Source organism: Rhinolophus sinicus, chromosome 14 (genome assembly GCF_057876585.1).
Source record: "Rhinolophus sinicus isolate RSI-liver-muscle chromosome 14, RSI-T2T, whole genome shotgun sequence".
Lineage (NCBI taxonomy): Eukaryota > Metazoa > Chordata > Mammalia > Chiroptera > Rhinolophidae > Rhinolophus > Rhinolophus sinicus.
In genome coordinates, this window is record NC_142514.1 from 38,509,612 (window position 1) to 38,532,246 (window position 22,635).

A 22,635-nucleotide genomic window follows, 5' to 3' on the forward strand; every position below is an offset into this window, starting at 1 on the left:
GGTCATCGGGGCTCCCGGCTGCATCAGTCCTTACCCTTCAGAAAAGCAGTGGCCATGCCAGTGCAACAGTGGCTCACACGGAACAGAAGGAAGCCGAGTGACAAGGGAGTGAAGGCCGCCCTGGGCAGCCTGCATGGAGGCTAGTTCAGGAGACTGACAGCGTGGTCCCAGGAGGCACAGCCAGTGACCTTGTGCAGCTTGAGAGGCCTCACGGGGACATGGTTAACTGTTTTCAGAGGAAGGGTTTTCCCAAGGCAGAGGGAACGTTTCCTGGATCCAGAACTAATTAAACACATTTGATTTGATGGCAGAAGGAAATTTCTAAACTCATAGCTGCTAGGAGAGGTAGTAAGCTCCTTGTCTTCAGAAGTGTACACACAGAAGCTGGGCCATTGTTTGGCAAGGCTGGTACGCAGACAATGCAAACATCAGGTGGGGGTTGGATTAGAGGCCCTTTAAAAGCCCTTTTGGGCTTGGGAATCTCTAACATACCAGGCCTCACTGGTTATCTCAGAGCATTTTGTGAAATCGTCAAAAAAGCTATTTTGATGCATTTTATTTTAAAAAGTATGCCACATATTTCTTATGAGATTGGGATTAAAAAGGGATAGTATAGCTTAACAAAACAGCATACCTAGCAAGTGCGGTAGCTCTTGGAAGGAAATCATTGGCTTAGGGTTTGGATCAGTGGTTCTGAGAAGTTCCCAACGGTTACTCAGGAAGCCTGTAATAAAAGGGCAGATAACCCTTTATTCTGATTCTGGAGAGCTGGGTGGCCCCAGGAACCTGCATTTTAATCAAGTGACACCCCTCTACCCCACCTCACCCCCACCACCAAGCATCTCACGGGACAGATCCCAGGACTCCTCTCTGAGAAACTAGACCAAGATGCTGGAATGAGGGTGACACGGATCTTCCAAATGAAGTACTCTGTAAATCTCAGGGTGCTTTGCAGACAGGAAACTAGGCTTAGCAATGTTGGGCGTGGGGCTTGCTGGGAAAGTCAGGGTGTAACTCTCAGACTGACTCTCAGGTCCCATATTTCCCCATGGCATTGAGCAGGGTAAATGGAGAATTTTGCAGGCCTTAATCTCCCTCACTTGCACCACTGCCATCTGGGGCAAATAGGAGGCTGCAATCACCAGCCTGTAAAATGAAATAATGACCGTTGGGCCCTGCTTTCTCCGTGAAGGAGGCATTAGGTTGGTGCAAAAGTAATTGTGTTTTTTGCAGTTATTTTTGACCTTTTAAACTGCAATTACTTTTGCACCAACCTCATAGAACAAATCTCCAAGTATAAACCCCCTAGGCCTTCTCAGAAAGCCTCTCCCTCTACTTTGCTCAGAGGATTCAGAAAGCAGCCAAGATGGAGTAATGGGACCAGCTTCACCGCCTGGAACAACAAAAACTAGTGCTTCAGATATTCTCCTGAATATCTGAAGCACCAGTTTTAAAACACTGGACATCAGGTAGGGAGGACAGTGATCCCTGAGAGACAGGAAACAAATAAGGTGAGCCCTGCAATTGCTCCAGCTTACTGCCAAGAGAGCGTTTCCAGGCTGCGGCACGGAGAAAGGAATCCAGGCAGACAGAGCCTAACAGAATCCATGGATTGAGGAGACGGAATGTAACGTTCAGGGAAAGCAAGGCAGCTAGAGGTCGCCGGACGAAGCTGTAGACACAGAGAGTTGCAGAGAGATGCAGAGAGGGCCCCTCAAGTACTCAGCACAGCACTGATCAGCACATGTGTGTGAGGAAACCACCCCAGGCCAGGGAAAGAACCACCCCACTGATGGCCACACAGGGCTGGGAAACGCTGGACTGGCTAATTAACATCAGACAAAGATTTCAGAACAGAGACTATTACCAGAGATAAAGAAGATCAGTTCCTAATGATAAATGGGTCAATTCATAAAGAAGACACAACAATTTTAAATATGTATGTACCTAATAACAACTTCAAAATATATGAATCAAAATCTGGTAAACTTGCAAGGAAAAATAGACAAATCCACAATTCTAGCTGGAGATTTAAATACCCCCCTCTCGATAGTTCATAGAAGAAGTAGAAAATCAGCAGGATATAGTACGCTATGAACCGACAAGACCCGATTTACAGACTCCCAAAGCAGCAGAATGTACATTTTTCTCAAGTGCACACAAAATGGTGTATTTCAAGCAAGACCGACAAAGAAAAAAAGAGGATATCAGTGAAATTGACAAACCTCTAGCTAAACTGATCAGGAGAAAAAAAAGTGGCGACACACATTATGAATATCAGGAAAAAGAGAGGTGGCATTATCACTGATTCTATAGACACTAAAAGGATAATAAGGGAATATTACAAATAACTTTATGCCAATCAATTCAACAACTTTGAAGAAATGGATAAATTCCTTAAAAGATATTACCAAAGTTCACTCAAAATGAAATAGATAATTTGAATACACCTGTATCTATGGTAGAAGTTGACATTTTAGTTTAAAACCTTCCTTCAAAGAAAATTCCAAGAACAGGTGGCTCCACTCATGAATTTCATCAAATATTTAAAGAAGAAATAATACCAATTCCATACGAACTATTACAGAAAACTGAAGAGGAGGGAACAATTCCCAATCCATCTATGAGGCCCACATTACTCTGATACCACAACTTGACAAAGACATTATTTTATCAAGAAAAGGAAAGTGCAGGCCAACATCCCTCATGAACACAGATGAAAAAATTCTCCACAAAATTTTAGCAAATCAAATCCAACTACATAGATATAGATAGAGATAGAGACATATATAGATATATGATAATACATTATGACCAAGTGGAATTTATCTCAGGAAGCAAGATTAGTTTAACATTTGGAAAGCAATTCATGTAAGTCACCACATTAACAAAACAGATCATCTTAATAGATGCAGAAAAAACATTTGACAAAATTCAACATCCATTCCCAACATAAACTTTCAGCAAACTAGGAATAGAAGGAAACTTCCTCAATCTGAGGAAAGGCATCTACAAAAAACCCACAGCTAACATCTTACTCATGGTGAAAGACTGAATGCTTTCCCCTCTAGGTCAGGAATCCATGAGGCCAGTAAGGCATGTGTCTGCTCTCACCAATCCTACTCGACATTGTCAACAGCCACTAAACTAAGAGAAGACATAAAAGACATGCAGATTGGAAACAAAGAAACAAAACTGTCTTTATTCATAGATTATATGATTATCTACATAGAAAATCTGATGGCATCTACAAAAAAATTCTAGAATTAATGAGTTTAGCAAGGTTGTATGATACATGCCCAATACACAAAAATTACATGTATTTTCATATACTAGAAATTAAAATTCAAAAATACTCCCTACCATCAAAAAATATGAAATACTTAGGGATAAATCAGACAAAGGAGATACAGACCTGTACACTAAAAACTATAAAACATTACTGAGAACAAAATAAAGGAACATATATAATGTAATTATGGGTGAGATGACTCAACAATGTGAAGATAGCAGTTCTCCCCAAATTTGATTTGTAGTTTCAATGCAATCCCAATGATAATTTCAACAGAACTTTTCTACCGAAATTAGCAAACTGGGTATAAAATTCATATGGAAATGCAAAGGACTTGAATAGCCAAAACAGCTTTGAAAAAGAACAAAGTAGGAAGACTAACACTATGTAATTTCAAGACTTATTATAAAGTGACAGGAATCATGACAGTGTGGTATTGATATCAAGACAGACAAATAGATCAATGGAGAAAATAGACCACAAATAAACGCATAACTGATTTTGTTTTTTACAAAGATGCAAGGGCAATTCAATGGAGAAAGGAATGTCTTTTCAACAAATGGTGCTGAAACAATTGAATTCCATGTGCAAAAACAACAACAAAAGTTTGATTCGTTCCTTTTACCATCTACAAAAATTAACTCAAAATGAATCATAGACCTAATTATAAAACCTGAAACTATAAACCTTCTAGAAGAACACATAGGATAAAATTCTTGTGACCTTGGGTTAGGCAATGATTTCTTAAATACAAAAAATAAGATCCATAAAAGAAGAAATTTGATAAATTGGACTTCATCAAAATAAAAAACTTCTTCTCTTTGAAAGACCCTGTTAAAAGAATGAAAAGACAAGCTACAAACCGGGAGAAATATTTGCAAGTCATGTATCTGATGAAGGATGTGTATTCATAACATATAAAGAGCTCTTAAAACTCAATAATGAAAACCAAGTGATTTAATAAAATAAAAAAATATTTGAACAAACCCTTCACCAAGGAAAATATATGGATAGTAAAAAAGCACATGAAAAGATGCTCAACATCATTAATCATTAGGAAAATGCAAAGTAAAACCACAATGACAAGCTACGACACACCTGTTAGAATAGCTAAAATTGAAAGGCTGACCAAGTGCTGACAAGCATACAGAGCAACTGGAACTCTCATATTCTAATGGCGGGGATGTGAAATGATACAACCACTTTGGAAAACAGGCGTTTTCATAAAAAGTTAAACATACATCTACCACAGTCAGCCATTCCACTCCCCCAAGATAAATGAAAGCATACATCCGTTAAATTGTACATAAATGTTTACAACAGCTTTATGTGTAATAGCCAAAACTGGGATAACCCAACATCTATTAACAAACGAATGGGTAAGTGAAGAGTGCATCTCTTCAGCCTGAAATGCACAAATTATGGTATATCCATACAACAGAATACTACTCACCAACAAGAATGACTATTGGGCATGCTACAATAAATCTCATTATAGTTATTCTGAGTAAAAGAAGCCAGACAGACAGACACACACAAAAAAGAGTACATACTGTATGATTTCATGTATATAACATTCTAGAAAAGTACAAATTAATCGATACTGATGGAAAATAAATCTGTGGGGCCGGGCCGGTGGTTCAGGTGGTTGGAGCTCCATGCTCCTAACTCCGAAGGCTGCCGGTTCGATTCCCACATGGGCCAGTGGGCTCTCACCCACAAGGTTGCCGGTTCAACTCCTCAAGTCCCGCAAGGGATGGTGGGCTCTGCCCCCTGCAACTAAGATTGAACACGGCACCTTGAGCTGATCTGCCTCCCGGATGGCTCAGTTGGTTGCAGCACAGGCTCTCAACCACAAGGTTGCCAGTTTGATTCCTCCGTCCCACAAGGGATGGTGGGCTGCGCCCCCTGCAACTAGCAACGGCAACGGCAGCTGGACCTGGAGCTGAGCTGTGCCCTCCACAACTAAGACTGAAAGGACAACTTGAAGCTGAACGGCACCCTCCACAACTAAGATTGAAAGGACAACAACTTGACTTGGAAAAAAGTCCTGGAAGTCCACACTGTTCCCCAATAAAGTCCTGTTCCCCTTCCCCAATAAAATCTTTAAAAAAAAAAAAAAAAAAGAGAGAGAGAAGAAATCTGTGGTTGCCTGGGTACGGAATGAGGATGGGGAGGGGTGAGAGCAGAGGATTACAATGGGGCACAAGGACACTTGAGAATGATGGACATATTCATTACCTTAATTGTGATAGTTTCATGGGTATATACATATAGCAAAACTTATGAAAGTGTACATTTTAAATATATATAACTTACTGTATGTCAATTATACTTCAATAAAGCTGTTTTTAAAAACTCGTTGAAGGGGCGGCCGGTTAGCTCAGTTGGTTAGAGCGCGGTGCTCTTTAACAAGGTTGCTGGCTCGATTCCTGCATGGGCCAGTGAGCTGCGCCCTCCACAATTAGATTGAAACAACTACTTGACTTGGAGCTGATGGGTCCTGGAAAAACACACTTAAAAAAATAAAAATAAAACCTCATTGAACTGTATACTTAAGATCTGTGTATTTCATTGTATGTAAATTATATCTCAAAAAAAATTTTTTAGAGGTCTCAGAGAAACCACTTCTCCCTTGACCTGCAGTTGCTGGGTGGCCCTCAGAATCCCAGCGGCAGCCACCAGGCAGTGCCACTTTGGGTTGGTCCCTTCCCTCTCTGGAAAGCTGTGTCCTCTTGTCAAAAGTCTGGCTGGGTTCTGAGCTCCTCACCAGCTCTGATGTCTGCGGTTCAGTGAGTCTAAGGATGAACAGAGAGTCCCAGGCAAACACTGATGCCAGAGGGTTAAACCAAACCAAATTTCTAGTCCAAACCCTGGGGCGAAGGCTGAGCCACTTTAAATTCCATCCATCTATCCCTTCATATTTGCACAGCAAAGAACCCGTTGTACTTAAAGTACCAATATTGGATCTTGGAGCCAGGCGGGGAGGCTGGGAGATGGCAAATATTGACTCAGGCTGCCGGGTTCTCACTGCAGGCTGTGGCATTAAATCCCCCGCTCTGCTGATGTGAACCAGGGGACCGACTGCCCTGGCTGGCCGCTCTGGGCTCTGCATCTTTCTGGACCCAGCTTATGGAATGCTGTTGGGGAGTTTGCTACCGCATCTGCCTTCTGAAGAGGAAGAACCAATAAGTAAGAAAAAAACAAATGCTGTTCTTCCAGCACCAGCCACCTCCTGCTCACAGGCCGTTGCCCCCTGGCCTGGTCTCCAGGAGCCCCTGCTGAGAAAGAGTGGGCTGTTAAGGAGGGGTATGGTGGGCTCTGGATTTGGGCCTGTCAAGGTTTGGTCCTGGCTCCGCCTTTTAAAAGCTGTGTGATCTTAAGTAAGCAATTTTACGCCTCTGTAAAGTGTGCATAACCAAAGCAGATTCCTGGAAGGCTGTGAGGATTAGAGAAAATGAGATATAAGAGACAAGACACACCAAAGTTTGCAATGTACTAAATGCTTACTGAATATTGGCTGTTAGCTCTCACCCAAGCCCCTAGCACAGCGCTTGGCACTTCCCTTTCTTCAACTAGAAGCTTTACTGTTTCCAAGTGGCGTTCGCATTCCAGATCTCACTTTTTCCTCTCCATAAGCCTGCAATCTAGTCTGACCATGACATCCTTACTCCTGATGTACAGTGGAGGGGAGCCTTCTTTGCAGCCCCTCTGCAGAAGGAGGAAACCAGTGTGTTCCTTCTGCTGAAATCCCCTACCAGCACCCTGCAGCCTGGTGTCAAGTTCACTTGCTGCAGCCCAGAGTCTGAGGCTCTTCTTCACTCTCCAGTCACAGGGAACTGTTTCATGCTCCTCAGCTGGGACTGCCCTATTCCCTGCTCAGGCACCATCGCCACTGGAAGCTTCCAGACCTCATGAGGCATAGCATAAAATAGCAAACTACCTTGGCTAAGTGCCCAGACACCTGGCTCAGTGCCCCTCCAGTCATGCGCCCTGCTTGCCCTAAGCCTCCTGTAAGAGCGGCACCTCCCTCAGAGCGCTGTAGAGAGAATGAGAGAGAAAGCTTGTAATGCAGGGTCTCTGGTCTCATTCCCGGCGGGTGGACACAGAACATGGTGAGGCCAAACAGGAACACCAACGGAGCCATAGATAGGGGAGTCATACCACTATATTCTCAATGGCGGCTGGTCGGGACGCAAAAGCAAATATCCGCCAGGACACCAACGAGGGGTCTTCCTGCACCCCAGTCTCGCAGGCGGCCGGTTGAGGCACAGGAAGCAGGATCAACACAATCCACAAACCACTTGCTAGCTGCAATCTGCGCTTGCTAGCGTAGCCGCGGCAGTTCTATTAGTGGCCAATGGCTAACTGGTTACAGCTGATGGCCAATGAGTCACAGTTGATGGCCATCTACTACCTGAGCCAGCACCTTTCCATGTGAGGGCAAGAGCCTGGAAACTGCTCTCTGGGACTCCCTCCCTACAAAGCTCTCAGCACAGTGCCTGGTTCACAGGAAGTGCTCGCCAAGTGCTACTGTGTGCACCTAGAAACCTGGTTTTTACATCTGTGACAACATGGATGGATCTTGAGAGTATCATGCTAATGAAATAAGTGAGACAGAAACGGACAAGAACCATATGATTTCATTCATGTGGGATATAAAACAGAAAGCAACGAACAAACCAACCAAACAAACACAAATACAGACAACAGTATGGTGGTTACCAGAGGGAAAGGGAATTAGGGGAAGGATGAAGAGGGAAAAGGGGGTCAAATATATGGTGACAGAAGATTAGACTGGGTAATGAGCACACAATGCGATCTACAGATGTGTAATAGAATTGTACACCTGAAACTTACATAATGTTATTAACCAATATTACCCTATGTCATGCAGGGTCTCTGGTCCTGCTCCCCACACAAGAACACAGGACATCGTGAGGCCAAAAAGGAACACCCACAGAGCCATAGACAGGGGAGTCATATCACTATATTCTCATTGGCGGCTGGTGGAGACACAAAAGTAAACATCCGCCAGTACCCCAACGAGGGGTCTTACCTGCACCTCAGTCTTGCTGGCGCCCGGTTGAGACACAGGAAGTAGGATCCACACGATCCACTATCTGCCATCTGCCATCCGTGCTTACTAACTCCACTTGCTAGCCGCAATCCACCAGCTGCTTCTCTGCCAACCAACCAACCCCTTGCTAACTGCAATCCGCGCTTGCTAGCTCAGCCACGGCAGTTATATCAGTGACCAATGGCTAACCAGTAACAGCTGATGGCCACCCAGCCACAGCGGATGGCCATCTGATTACAGCTGATGGCCATCTAATAACTGAGCCAGCACCTTTCCATGTGAGGCTGAGAGCCTGGAAACTGCTCTCTGGGACTCTGTCCCCACACCCTAATAAATTTCAATTTAAAAAAGAAAAAAAAAACCTAGCTTTTAATCCTCAACCTGCTACTGACATGCTGAGTGGACTTGGACACGTTGGTCTCAACCTTGGTTTATCAACATCCTGTAAAATGAAGCCTCTGGACCCCCAACGGCCTGTGGATGGGTTTGGTTGGGAGGGGAGGGTAAAACGATATGCAACCCGTGGTGCCGGTGCCTCTGGGTGTTTTATCTGAGAAGAGCCACAGACCACTGAAGAAGACCAGGCCGAGATGACCACCAAGGTCTGCCTGCCTCTCTCCTGCTCCTGAACCACCGAGACTGATTGGTACGAGCAAACACAGGCTCGCGTTCCCACGGCCTCTCCCCAGCAACCTTGTTTTCAACACCGGATGCTCAGGACGTCAGGAACATGTTGGCATTTGAGCCCCGGAACGAGCTTCTGGGCTTTTTCTTGTTCCTCAGGAACCAGCTCAACCCTCTCTTCCCCTGGAGACTGCAATGCAGATATATCTCTGGGGGAGAAGGCACGGCCCAGGGCAGGAGGCCAGGCGCTCCTTTTCAGGCCTCCAGACTCCCCTGTCTTCCTCTTCTCCCCCCACCCCTGTCCCACCAGTGAGTAGCCCTGGGCCATCCCCTCTTCTCTGCCCACCTGGTCCAAGCTCTGGATTCTTTTGCTTAGACTCTTTCATTCAAGTCCATTGTGGCTCCAGACCATGTCCTTGCTTCTCATGCCTTGATGACACCCAGTATCCTTAGGATGAAGTGTGACACACTATGTCCTCCAGGATTGTGTCGCTGCTCACCAACTACCATCTCTTCCCATCAAAGCTTCGGCCACACTGGCCTGAGCCACACTGGCATTCCCTGGCTGAGCTGTACCCTGTCACGCCCCCATGCCTTCGTTCCAAGGGCCTCTTGGCCAGGAACGCCCTTCTCTCCTGCCTGTCCCAATGGACGTTCTCCAGACCCAGCCCAAACGCCCGTCCTCTGGGAAGGAGGCTCCCCTGGATCGGTCATCAGAACCCAGGAGACACCCTGAGCGTGCCCACAGCTCCCTGCTTGTGCTGCCATTGGGCAGAAACTCAGCCAAAGGTACCAGCGTCCAGGGCTGCCTGGCCCTCAGGCAGGATCCCTGAGGCGCCCTGTTCCAGGTCATCAGGGTCAGAAACACAACTGTGCACTGGCTTCCAGAGGCCCCTCCTTGGTGCCCTCCTGCTGTCCCACCCATCTTCACTGTGTGAGGTGAAGGAGTTCATGAGACCCTGCGTTCCTCGTATGCTAGGATCCAGGTCTCTTCACTCCTGGGTGCCCAGCACCTGGCTTGGCTCAGAGCAGGTGCAAAGAGACTGTTTAGTGAGTGATGAATGAACCAGAGCTCACCTATCTCTTAGTTGCCCATTTTCAGTTCAAAACTCACACGAGACTGATATATGAAACTGATTTTTATTAATTTCCAATGCAGATATGTCTCTCTTTCAACAGCAACCCTCTGGCCCAATTCCAAGTCTCTCTTTCAGAATAAGAGTGTGACACTTTCTAACCCTCAAGCTACTTTTAAAAATACCCCATAGTGACTCTACACACCTCCCCTCCCCCCGGCCAAAATATAATCACATTTGTAGCAGGAAAGGATTCAGGGTTGGGACACCACAGACTGTGTTTGAGTCCCAGTTCCAGTACTGACTTTGCTGTATGATCCCGGGCAAGTGATTTCTCCCTTTGAGCCTCAGTTTTCTCATCTGTTTAATGGGGATATCCATCCTTGCCTTTCTGGGTGTTGTGAAGATGGAAAAGTATGCAGAGAAATAGCTCATTCACTCAGACTCTGGAACCGAAATGCAATCCATACTACAAGAAACCTGGGCTGCTTGGCTGGACCCTGGTCACGGGGTAGGGTAGAGAATGGGACAAGCCGAAGGGCTGCTCTTTCTCCAGACCTTCTACTCTACAGCTCAGAGCCTCCTGGATGACTGGCTTCCCATTGGCAGGATGACAAATGCCCGTCTCAGGTGCAATCTCATGTGATCCGTCAGTAGGATCTGCTAGGATTACTGAGATGAGAAAAATGCCAAGACTGTAGCCAAGCCCAGCAAGTGCTGTCTTAGGGACCAAATGGACAGGAAGTGGCATACACTTCACATATGTACCATCCCTAAGGGCTATACCCCTCAACTTGGTGTTTGAGCCCCAGACTTATCTTTGCTCTACGGGGTGATAAGGTCAGAAGTAGAGGAGCAGATTTCCTCTGTGAGGCCCCAGAGACAGGCCTAAAATCATGGAAGCAGAACTCCTCATCTTTGTTAGGAGCTGCATAGCATGGTAGTGAGGTCCCTGTCATTGGATGCATTCAAGGAGAAGCTGAATATCTTTAAAGCAGGAGAGACAATTCTTATTCAGAGATGACAGTGCATAGATCTCACCAGATGATCTTGAAGGCTCCTTCCTGCCCTCATGGTCTTGGATTTGATTCTCATATGAAGGGTTATCAGTGCCATTTCAACCAGCCTCTCGCTCTGGCCTGGGTGCCCACTCAGGGTCCAGGACAGGCGTACTCATCAGACCAGTCGGAGCAGTGCTGCACGTGGTCCCGGCAGAGGCTTCTTGGGATACAGCCACAATACCTGAAGAAAGTCGAGGGGCAACGCCACCACCCAGGGCCACAGGGTGGGCATGCCGTCACTGGGGAGACAAGAGCCGACAGAAGAGAAGCTGGTGTATCTTGGAATGCCCAGTGCACCAGGATACTCCCTAGCTCTGGCACCTGCCATAGCTCCCAAAAGCTGCACCTCACCTGACATAGGTGGAATGTATCCTTATTTCTCTGCACAAGAGAGAATCGAGACCAAAACTCATAGGCTACGTGACCTCAAGCAAGTCTCTCATCCGGTTTGAGCCTGAGTTTCTTCATCTACTCAAAGTTGTTGTTAAGGAAGAGTGCCAGGCACATGCTCAATCTTCAAACATTAAGGGGGTGCCCAGCCCATTGTCTCCCCAGCCCATCCTCCCTCCCTCACCCCGACTCAGTCTCACCAGCCACCTTAGGGTTCCCTGAGGGGGCCTCACGGACCTCCCTCCTTGGCCCTGTACCCTGGGCCTCCAGCATCCTTCCCTGTACACACAGCCTCTGCCTGTTGAAACCCTGTCTATTCTCTGAGGCCTGCTTGCAAACGGACAAAAGCCTTGCTTGATTCTTACACGACCCCCACCCCATACCAAACACCCTCCCCAGGGCGTCAGCACTTCCTTGTTTCATCAGTATGATGTGAGTCCTCGGGTAGGACACATGTTTGACTCCTGATTGTCCCCCTGCAGAATTTGGCACAGGCTCAGCTCCCAATGGTGCTCAGACCATGTGTATTGATTGAACACTGAAGAAGAGATTGAAAGGAAACCAAGGCAGTGAAACGATGCCGGACTTGCAGTCAGGAGATCTGGGTTTAAATCTAAGCTCCCTTCCTGTCACTCATTGTAGTAAGTCCCTTCTCCTCTCTGGCCTCAGTTTACCTACATATAAATTGGGGCCAGTGGTTCCTGCCCTGCTTTCCTCACAGCGTTGTGGAGAGCTGCAGAGGAAATGAGGGAAACTCAAGTTCAAATCCCAGCTGGGCCACGTATATACTCCTTGCATGATCACCCTGAGACCCCGTTTCTTCATCTGTGTCCTTAAGAGTAAGTTCCCCACTAAAGAATAAACCTCCAGAAGGAGCCACTTGGTGTGGTAGTGAGCACCCCACCACTGGAGGCATCCAAGCAGGGGTAGAAAACTTCCTAGGATGCAAGGAGGAGATGGGGGGGACTTCAGAGATGCCGTGGTCAACCTCTGCCCACTGTGAATTGCCTGGGCACCTGCTCCAGCCCCTTCTGTGCCCAGACCCCCACCTGGGCTTAGTTCATCTGAGCAATCCCCGCAGTTGTTGGTCCCATCACACTTTTGGTCTGAGTAGATCCAGGAGGCTGGGTCTCCACAATGGGCCACAAGGAAGCTGGGGAGGCTCTGGGGCACATCTCCTGCAGAGGGACAGATGAGGCAGGAGGAAGTCCACACCTGGCCACAGTTGTCTCAGGGTATCTTGAGGTGGATTGTCACAGCCACCCTGGCAGTTGCCAAACTCGGGGTCACCATGCACCCACCCTAGGAAGGGCACAGAAGTTTCCTGGGGAGGAGACTGAGTCAAGAGGAGAGGAGTGTTATTTCCCTGGACACCCGAAAAGATACCCAGAAAGTTGCCTCGCCCTCCTCCATTCCCTCTTCAGCTCTTGTGTACCCCCACCCCACACCACTGCCGGCACTATTCTTTCCTCCAGAAATGTCCTCTTTGACACCTATCCAAAACCATTCCATTTCAAGTTCAAATTCCTTTACCTCCAGGAAGCTTCCTCCAACTGGAACATAACAAGAATAGATGTGAAGTCTTGCAATTGGGCCCCTGAACTCCGAACTCAGAGGATGTGTATTCACGTACCATGTGAGACAGAGTCAGACCACCTTTCTTGAAAGTGGGTTCTGTGTTAGGCAGCAGTGTGACAGGGCGACCAAAAATTAACATGAATTCAGGCCACATCACTACAGGTATAACTCAACCCCGGGAGGCGAAAAGCCTTTGCTCCTTGGACTAGCCAGAGCCAGTCAGAAATGTCCTAAATGCTTTTGGAGCCTGTCCAGGGAGAAGGACACGGGCAGTTGGTAGTGTTCTGTGGAGTGCTGGCTGGAGGGGGGATGACTGTGGGATTCAGAGTGTGGCCTGGGGGAGGGGACATTCATGGAGGGTAAGAAAGCAATCTCCAAATCCACGCAGTAGACCATCGAGGGAGATAGATTAAACTGTGGTCTGTGGGGCCCAGGGGTTGATGAGAACTAATCAAGGATGCTGGTGGGAGGCAGCGTTCAAGTCAGGACAACGGAGACATTCCCACGGGAAAAGCCCGCAATGATGGGTGCAGCGGCCTCAAGCTGCAGTGCAGGTAGAAGCTGGGTGGCCTCTGCTGGATTCGTTATAGAGGGGATTGGGGCATGAGCTGGGACACGAACCGGATGACTTCTAAGATCTCTTCTAGTCTTGAGGGTCTGTGACGTAATGCCCCCCTCCCACTAGCTTCCCCACCCCACCCATTCCAACTCAGCAGGCTCTCTCCCTCCTACATGGAAAGTGGCCCGGCTCCTCTCTCCTGAGAACTGTCAGATCTTTAAAGTCTGGGACCAGATCTTCCCATTCATTGATTCATTCTGTCAATCATTCCATCATTCATTCAGAGAATCATTCTGGATACCCCTGTGTGTCATGCCCTGTGACAGGGAGTGAGACCCCAAGATCAAGCAGACCAGGCCTGCCCCAGAGGAGATCACAGCTGATGGCTGTGGCAAACGTGCCACGGTGACTAGGGCTGGAACACAGGGAAGCACAGGGGACGTGGGACCCCAAAGCAGGGACCTTAACCTAGTTTGGAAGTCGGGGAAGGCTTCCTGCTGGACGTAACACTTAAACTCTGCCATGCAGTTTGAGTGCAGGTTCTCTGGACATGGAGATGCACACAACAGCAAAGGCATTCCCTAGTGTGGGCACGTATATGTGTGTACGGGTGGAGGCAGGTGTTCCTGGCAGAGGGCACCATATAAGCAAAGGCCTGGTAATTTTGGGCATGGTTGAGCTTCAGTTTGGCCACTGGGATAGTTGGAATTGAGGGGCAACCTCCAAGGGACCCCTGAGGATGCATCTGGAAGAGGGGCAGAACTGAGCAGATACTCACGGCATAAGGCCTCAGCTTCGTCCTCGCCGTGTGAACAGGTGCGGATGCCGTCACAGACCCCGCTGGCTGAGATGCAGCTGCTCCCGTCCTGGCACAGGAAGCCTGTCCTGTTTGTCAGTGTTACACAGGCCTGGGCCCCTGAGTGGGCAAGGGGAGACCCCAGAGAGTCAAGGGTGGTACTCACAAGGGCATCACCAGGTTCCCACACCTGAGCCCCACCCTTAGCTGGACAGAGGGGCTGGGGCAGTGGGGAGGATACTGGGCTCGGCATTGGGGACCAAAGTCTCAGCTCTATCATGTGCCACCTGAGTGACCTTGGACAGATGACTCAACCTCTCTGAGCCTCAGGTTTTCTTGTCTGAAAAATGGGGATTATAGCACATACCCCATAGGACCATTGGGGAAATTTACATAACCCCAGAACATAAAAAGTGCAGAGTAAGTCATAGTTCCTTCTTTTACTGATAGCTTATTGACAGTCTCATGGGAGGCTCCTGAGGACAGGGCTCAGTCAAGGAAGTGGTTTTAATGGTGGAGCTCCTGGTGCCAGGTTAGTTGCCAGAGCAATATAATGGGGCTGGCTGGGGACCATTACGCCATAATTCCTCACATCTGAGCACAACTTTATGGTCTGCAAAGCACTTTCACAATCTTATTCTATTGTTTCCCCAAACCTCTGTGAAGTATCATCACTAGCCCCATTTTACAGATGAGTAAAGGAAGGCGCAGAGAGATGCGACAGGTGCAGTCACACAGCTACTTGATTCTTTCCCATGGCCAGGGCTGCCGCCCCAGTGCCCAGGACATCTAAACATATACGTCCTTCTGAGAATCTTTCTTTCTAGCCCACTGAGGGCGAACACGCACCCCAGGGCTGCCCTAAAGAATTCAAGGAGAGAAACTGGAAGATGAGCTGGGAGGTCCCCCCGGCTCCACAGGCCGTGCAGTGTATACACATGCACGCAGGTTGGAGATGGGAGCGGGTTTGTGCTTGTATGTTGGGGCACCTGGGAGCCATTTCTCAGCTCCTGGGACTGCCTTGGCTCGTGTGAAGGGGACTGCCTCTCAGAGACACTCACATTGTCACACACCTACATATAAACACAGCAATGCACATGCACAGGTGTGCACACACAAGCACACAGACATGTACACACGTACACAGACACATGCATACGCACAGACACATAAACACAGGCACATGAATGCAACTCCTCACCTGTGTACATCTGCCCTCAGTGCCCGCCTTCCTGCCCAGGCATGTAGAGAACTGTGGGTTTTGCCTCCTCCCCTCACAACCCTCACCCCCAACCACCTGGCTACAGAGCCATCTGTCAGGATTGTAGATCTGGTGACACCGCACCCCCAGCTCAACCCCTTCCCATGGCTCTCTGGATGGTGCCTCCCTCCCCATGCAGCCCCTGGCCCCGTCCACTGCTCTAGCCCTCCGTGTCCACTGGCCTTGCAGTTTCTCTTTCTCCTCTCATGTTTTCTCCCACTCCGGGGACCCCTCACATAGTGTTCCTGTGCCTGGGATGCTTTTGCCACTCCCTCCACTAGCCAATTCCCACATTCCCTTCATGCCTCAGCTCCCTTTCTCTTCTCAAGGTTCCCACTCGGCTCATTCATTTATTCACTCATTCCATCATTCATTCAGCTTATAGTCCAGATTTCGGAGCCCCATGAACCCTGCCTTAATGTGCTTATTTGCTTCACTAATGTTCATGTTGCTCTCCAACATGTTACCTCTGCAAGGGCAGGGGCTGTGTTGGGGTTCACCACTGAAGCCAGGGCGAAGGGATGTATCAGATATGCCTGCCCGAGGCAGACACACAGCTGGATGGCCCCACCCAGGACAGCCAGTCCAGGAGAAGAGGAAGTGCGGGCGCTGTGGGGGCCATTTCTAACCAGCCTGGGGGTCAGGCAAGGCTTCCTGGAGGAGGTGGCTCATCAGAGCTGGGTCCTCTCAATGGCTCATATTACAGATGTGCAAGTGGAGGCTCAGAGCCATGTATATTTCAGGGTGTGTCCATGTCTATGTATGCACCCCCAAAGAATTGTCCAAAAGCCACTTCCTAGAGAAGCCAGTCAAGATTAGGTGTCCCCCATCCCTCTGTGCCCCGCACCCCCTCCCAGCAAGCCCGACCACCTGACCTGGCACACGTGGTGGGTATCCCAGGATGGTGACCAGGGCGATCAGGGCCACAAGAGTTGCCAGCAGGAGCAGCACGAAGGCAGAGAGGCAGGCCCCTCGGCGGGAGCAGCAGAGGGCACTGCGGCCTGCGGTGTGGAGCAGGAAACCAGTGATGGAGCAGCCAGCCCCGGGCCCAGGGAGCTGCGCCTCTGGCCCCTCCTATAAGTAGCCCCTCCCCACCTAGGAGTCTGGGGCAGGAAGGGCATCCCTGGAGGAGGGGAGCCCTAAGCCCACCATGGTGCTCTCTGTTCTGCCTGTGGGCTGCCCCCACCAAGGGTCGGGCCCTGGTCCAGTAGCCGGTGAGTGGCAGTCAGGATGAGGGAGCCAGGTCTCTGCTCCACCGCCCTCACCTTCCTGTCCTTCCAGGAGGCTGTCTCCTCAGGAGGCAGGGAGCAACGGACACCTGCTTATCAAGCCCCTTCCACGGGGCAGAAACTATAGCAGGCCCTTCATAGCCATTATTTTTATTTTTCTAAACAAACTTTATAGTTGAGGAAACTGAGGCTCAGAGAAGACAAGGTCCAAGTCGCTTTGTGCGGAGCTGGGATGTGAGTCCCTATTTGCTGCCAAAACCAGTGCTCTTTCCATGATGTCAACGGATTACGCATTCTGCAGCCTGCCAGCTCCACCACTTCCCAGCTGGGCCCCACTGAGAGGTCACTTTACTTCTCTGTGCTTATTTCCTCATGTGAAAAATAGGGATTATATTACCTACCTTAGGGTTGTCGAGGGGATTAAGCTAGTTAATGTATTAGAATAGAGCTTGGCACATAGTAAATGCTATAAAGTTTTTAGCTACTGTTAGTGTTTATTGAGTACTTACTCTGCGTCAAGCTGTCACCTAAGCACTGGGGAAATAATTGGAGACATCTTGCTCCTTAAACGTACTTTGCTCCTCTAATTTTGCTTGCTTGTAAAATAATGAAAGAAAGCATTATTGAGGACCTACTAGGTGTCCTGCTCTGTAGAGGACACAAAAGCAGACACAGCTCAAGTTGCCCTCTGAAAGTTTGTAGTTGCACTTAGAAGACAAGACATGGACAGGTTAAAAGGAGAATATGGGGACACCTGCTGCCCTGTGGGCCCCAGTTATCACAGAAAAAGACGTAGGAGCAGGTCTGATGTATCAGTGTGCCCAAGGTCCATCCCTGGGACACCATGTGAGGGGCAGGCACATAGTAGGTGCTTTGTGAATACTCTGACCCAGAGATACAGGAGATAAGGGAAGGGCCCCAATTCAAGTCAGTTCAGGTCATTTTCAGTGAATCTACTCACATTTGTGGAGCTACCTACTCTGCTTGTCTACCAGTCAGACCTGTCCCTGAGCAGCTCCCAGAGCCAGGTAGTAAGTGTGGTTAAGGAAGCGTGAGCAAGGTGCCATGGGTGCTTGAAGGACTTTCTACAGGCAGGTGAGCGGAGGGTGCAAGGTGAGGGCATTCCAGGTAGACAGCATAGCAAGAATAAAGGCCTGTGGATGGAGGGGGGGGGTGCGGGGGGGGGCAGCAAGTGTCCTGGTGTCGCTGGAGCCCGGGATGGGGGTACACTGGGAAAGGAGATGATAATAGGAGATGCGACATAAATCTAAAACCGATGATCCCTACAACCCAGTCAGTGGCTCCCTTGTTGTTCACTGAACACAGTGTAATCCCTGGTAACCAGGCAGAGGGCGTGAGGCTGGGCAAGGAATGCATCCTGGTCAGCCAAGCTCGACTCCTCAAATATTTGTGTAACACAGGCTGGGCAAGATGGGGTCACGGGACAGACTCGAGGCGGAACTGGCAGAACAGAGACCCATACCCGGTGAAGATGCTGTATTTCAAAGCCAGAAAGCCCTTAGGTGCCAATTCACACCGTGGACGGGTGGGGAGAAGGAGGCCATTTGTTCCACAGTCATGCCTACTAAGAAATAAATACCAGTGTGGAGCAACCAAGCTAGCCGGGCTTTGCAACCCGTAGGACTTTACTTCGAATTTGAATCTTGTCTTTCCCACTGCCCAGCTGTGTGGGATCCCAGCTTGGCTGAGCTACTAAACCTCTTTTAGCCTCAGCTGCCTCGTCTGTCATTGCCCCTGTCAGAGCTGTCCTGAGGATTAAAAGAGACCGCACAGTGCCAGGCACATACTAGGGCCTTGAACTTTTATGGCTATTATTAGTATCTACCTCTCTGGGCCTGTTTCCTCATAGATCAAATGTGGACCAAGACAGGGCACATAGTAGATACTCAATAAATGTGTGTTCCTTCGAACTGTCCTGGTCACATGGTAAGTGGCACACAGTAGGTGCTAAATAAGTATATGATCTCACCTACTTTATCCTTTACAGGCAAAGAAAATCGCCCAGGTCACCTATAAGGCAGGTATTTGACTCCAGAGCTTTCTTCTATAGGTTACATGTGGACAGCATGTGGTACAATGCCTCTGAGGCAGGCAGCACATCTCCTTATGCTTGGAGAGAAGGAACAACCCTATTAGTCAGGTGGATGTGGGCATGGTTGGCCAGGAATCTGGGAGTAAATGACGTCACATAAGGGGAGAGGTCTGAGAAACAGTGGGAGCCTTAGGGAGCGCTCTCTGCCTCTGTGGCAAAGGCCCAGCCTCAGGGAAGCCCCCCTGGGAGGCAGCCCACGGGTCACTGTCCCCAGGCCCTCTGTCCTTTACCTTCCTCTCCAGGGAGGGCTTTGGTTCCAGCAGCAGCAATGCCATTGACATCCCCCTGCCCAAGAGAACAGAGTGAGGGGTGGGCTTAGGTGCAGTGAGGTCCAACCTCAGGGAGCCACACCGGAGTTTTTCACAAGAGGCACCAACAGCTTCATGTGGGCCCTCACGCTCCAGCATGCTGATGCCCCAAATTCACCAAACCCGGTTCACATTTCCACACCTTTGTCTGAACTCTGCCTTCTGCCTGGAATGCCTTTGCTTCCACTGTCCACTTGGCACACAGCCATCCTTCAAACGGAGAGGCTTTCCCCGACGCCCCCTCCCATCATGTCAATGGCCCCCTCCCCGGGCCCCCTATTTTCCTCCCAGCACTCACACCAGAACTGGTTCACTGGTTCACCCTTGGAGGCCCCTACAAGCTGAGAGGGAGCCTCCAAGGCAGGGGGGAGCTGAGCCATCTCAGAGTCTTCCCTTTTCACTCCCCACTCCTTACCCCAGGGTTGGCTCCCCCCAGGTCAGGGCAGCTTTTACCTGGGGGAAGATCTTGTTCATGTCTCGGGCACCCAGCTCGTCTCCAGGCACTGGGGCTAGGGCGGCTCAGGTTCCCTGCCTTGTCACCAGGGAGGCAGCCTGGAGGAGGCGGGCAGGAGGCGCTGTCTGACCGCACCCTTCCTGGGGGCAGTCCCCTCCAGGCTGCCTCCCAGGTGGAGGCAAGAGCAGGAGGCCCCTTCTCCTGCCTAGCGCTTCCCCGCTCTGCAGTCTGAGGGCAATACTCCAAGGTGAACTTCTCATGCCCTTTGACAGACAAAGAGCCTGAGGTTCAGAGTGAGAACCGGCCAAGTCACACAGTAGGGGGGAGGAGGAAGTTAGCAGCTTTCCAGGACCTGCTTTTTCTTCCACAACAATGATGAGACCTGAGGATCTCAGGCTTCCCATGTGCATGAAGACCCAGGCAGACATACCCAGAATTAACATTCAGGTTGAAAGAATATGTATTTTCCACTAAGATTATAAAGGAGATATAATTTTAAACTATTTTCTTTATAAAAGGGGCCAGATGCATTTACATTTTTCCGGAGAGGGTCCCCGTGATGGGGGAGGAGCAGGGGCCGGTTGTTGACCTAACTAACCCCTTGTGTCCACTCCTAGAGGTTCCTCTGCTGAGAAGACCAAGGCCTGGGAGCTTAGGGGACTGTGTGGAGGCCCCAGACCAAGGGAGGAGAGGTAGCCACCTCCAGAAATGAGCTTGGGGGCTCCAGGGATGGTCTCTTTGCAGCCTGCCTCTGATGTCACTGGGTTGTGTAGCCTGTGACAGGCCTTTTCTTTTTCGCTGGGATATAAACTGCTGAGTTGGGGGCAGGGAGGGGTGAATAGGCAGGAGCAGCGCTCAGGGGCAGCCGGCACTGGGCAGGGCCAAGCCCTCGGTCAGGAGAACCCAGTCTACATGAGGGCCTGCCGCTGGCTCTGCTTGGACATGTCAGTCCCTTCCTCTGCGTCTCAGCTCCCTCCTCCAGAAAATGGAAGGATTAGATTGGATGAAGGGGGTGTCTTAGTTTGGGGATTCCCATAATCAGTTCCCGAAGGTGAGGCAACCAGGGTATTTATTTGCCAGCTCTTGCCAGTCACTGGCTGAGAACTGCCAGCGGGTGTTAATTCCTGGTACCACTGGTCTGTATTAGGCAAAGAGATGCCAGTGTTGGCAGTTGCAAGCCAGACTGATGTGCCCTGAAATGGAAAGGGATGAGGGGTATGCACAGGGCATCCAGGGGATCAGCTAAAGATGCTAAGTAGATTTCATCTTGCATGCCAACTGCAATTGATCGTGGAGGGTACCTGGAACAGGGGATTCAGAATTCTGAGGTCAAGACTCAGGGTTTTTAATTGACTAGGGATGTCTGGCCATGGATGTAAGAGTGGAGAGTGGTATCATACAGGATGACCATTTGCCATTTCTGGACCAACTCGTGCCCTTCAATCTCTGGCCTTCCTTGCTCTGTGATTCTTAAGTGTTTCTTTTATGAAAAGACTCCTCAGGGATGTGAAATGTACCTTTCTCTGGACTCCTGGTCCAGTCCAGGTACAGCCACATCCAACCGTGCCGGAAGCATGGCACCTCTCCACGGGGTTCAGGCTAACACTGAGAACCCTTGAGTGAAAGGCAGCAGGGGATCCTGGCAGGATAGAGAGAGGTCCTGGTGCCTCAATGCCTGCACTTCCCGATGTCACAGCCAGGTCAGCCCTCAGAGAAGAAAATACTTCGGCTGCCTTGTACAACCTCCACCTCCACTCTGCGGGGCTCCCTGGGCCTTGGCTTGGGCCTGCTTAACCCACACCTGGGTCACCTTCGAGCAAGAGCAGGAACTTGGGAGCTGACGGTCCCAGTGGTCCCACCACTAGCTGTGTAACCTCCGATAGGTCATTTAACTTCTCTGAGCTTCAGCTTTCCCATCTACCTCTCTCAATTTCTTTTCCACTCATTCCTGAAGAAAGGCAGTATTCCAGTAGATGGACCTCTCTGTCCTTCCCACCCAACACCACGCCTGCACCACCACCCTCCACTACCACCTCCACAACTGGCTTCAACCTTTCCCATCTTCCCCTCTTCCCTCCCCTGGAAAATAAGTTTCAAAAACTAAACAAAAATATAGGGAAGTAGGAAGAATAATTTAACAAATAATCATGTACCCACCATCCAAAGTTAACAAATGTTGAAATTTAGTTTTCTTGTTTCAAACTTTTTTCCGATTACAGCAAAATTGAAGGCATCTTTTTTTTTTTTTACCCCCAATTGTATTCCCTTTCCTGCCTCCCCAGGATCAACCAGTTTGCTGAATATGCTGTGTATGCTTCCAAGGACTGGTTTTTACACACTGCTGCTCTCTCTCTAGACACACACACACACACACACACACACACACACACACACCTAGAATCACACTGTAGGGGCACCTCAACTTTACCAGATATTGCCAAACTGCTCTTCCAGGTGACTGTATCAATTTGCACTCGCATTAGCAGTGTGTGAGAGGGTCTGTCTCCCCAGCCTTGAACTTGTCAGACTTTCTGACATCTGCCCGTCTGGTAGGTATGAAATGGTATCCTAGTGTGGCTAATTTGCATTCGTCTAGTAATTTCTACTGCTACCCCAATCACTATCTGTGCCACATGCTGTACTACATGCTTTACATTGTATTAACTCATTTAGTCCTCCCAGCCCCAGGAGATGGAGACTATTATCGTGTCCATTTTACAGATGAGGAAACGGAGGCACAGAGACATTAAGTGACTTGCCCAAGGTTCACAGTTGAAAAGTGGCAGTCAGGACACACGCCTGCCTGGCTGAAAG

General features: G+C 49.2%; 1 protein-coding gene across 1 annotated transcript; it reads right to left on the reverse strand.

Annotated features, from left to right (window-relative positions):
• Nucleotides 1-10,122: 10,122 nt before the first annotated feature.
• On the reverse strand, nt 10,123-19,946 carry LDLRAD1 (low density lipoprotein receptor class A domain containing 1). Its single transcript, XM_019742768.3, has 6 exons — nt 19,821-19,946; nt 19,290-19,344; nt 16,593-16,718; nt 14,439-14,576; nt 12,573-12,701; nt 10,123-11,372 (listed from the first exon to the last, which is right to left on the reverse strand). The coding sequence occupies exons 1-6, from the start codon at nt 19,839-19,841 to the stop codon at nt 11,224-11,226; spliced, it is 618 nt and encodes a 205-aa protein (XP_019598327.3). The 5' UTR covers nt 19,842-19,946; the 3' UTR covers nt 10,123-11,223.
• Nucleotides 19,947-22,635: the final 2,689 nt, after the last annotated feature.

Coding starts and splice junctions, on each gene's coding strand:
- LDLRAD1 (XM_019742768.3), bottom strand. CDS start 19,841: ATGAACAAGATCTTCCCCCAG. Junction 16,719..19,289: donor AGCCCTCCCTGGAGAGGAAG/GTAAAGGACAGA, acceptor TCCACACCGCAG/GCCGCAGTGCCCTCTGCTGC. Junction 12,702..14,438: donor CGAAGCTGAGGCCTTATGCC/GTGAGTATCTGC, acceptor GTCCCTCTGCAG/GAGATGTGCCCCAGAGCCTC.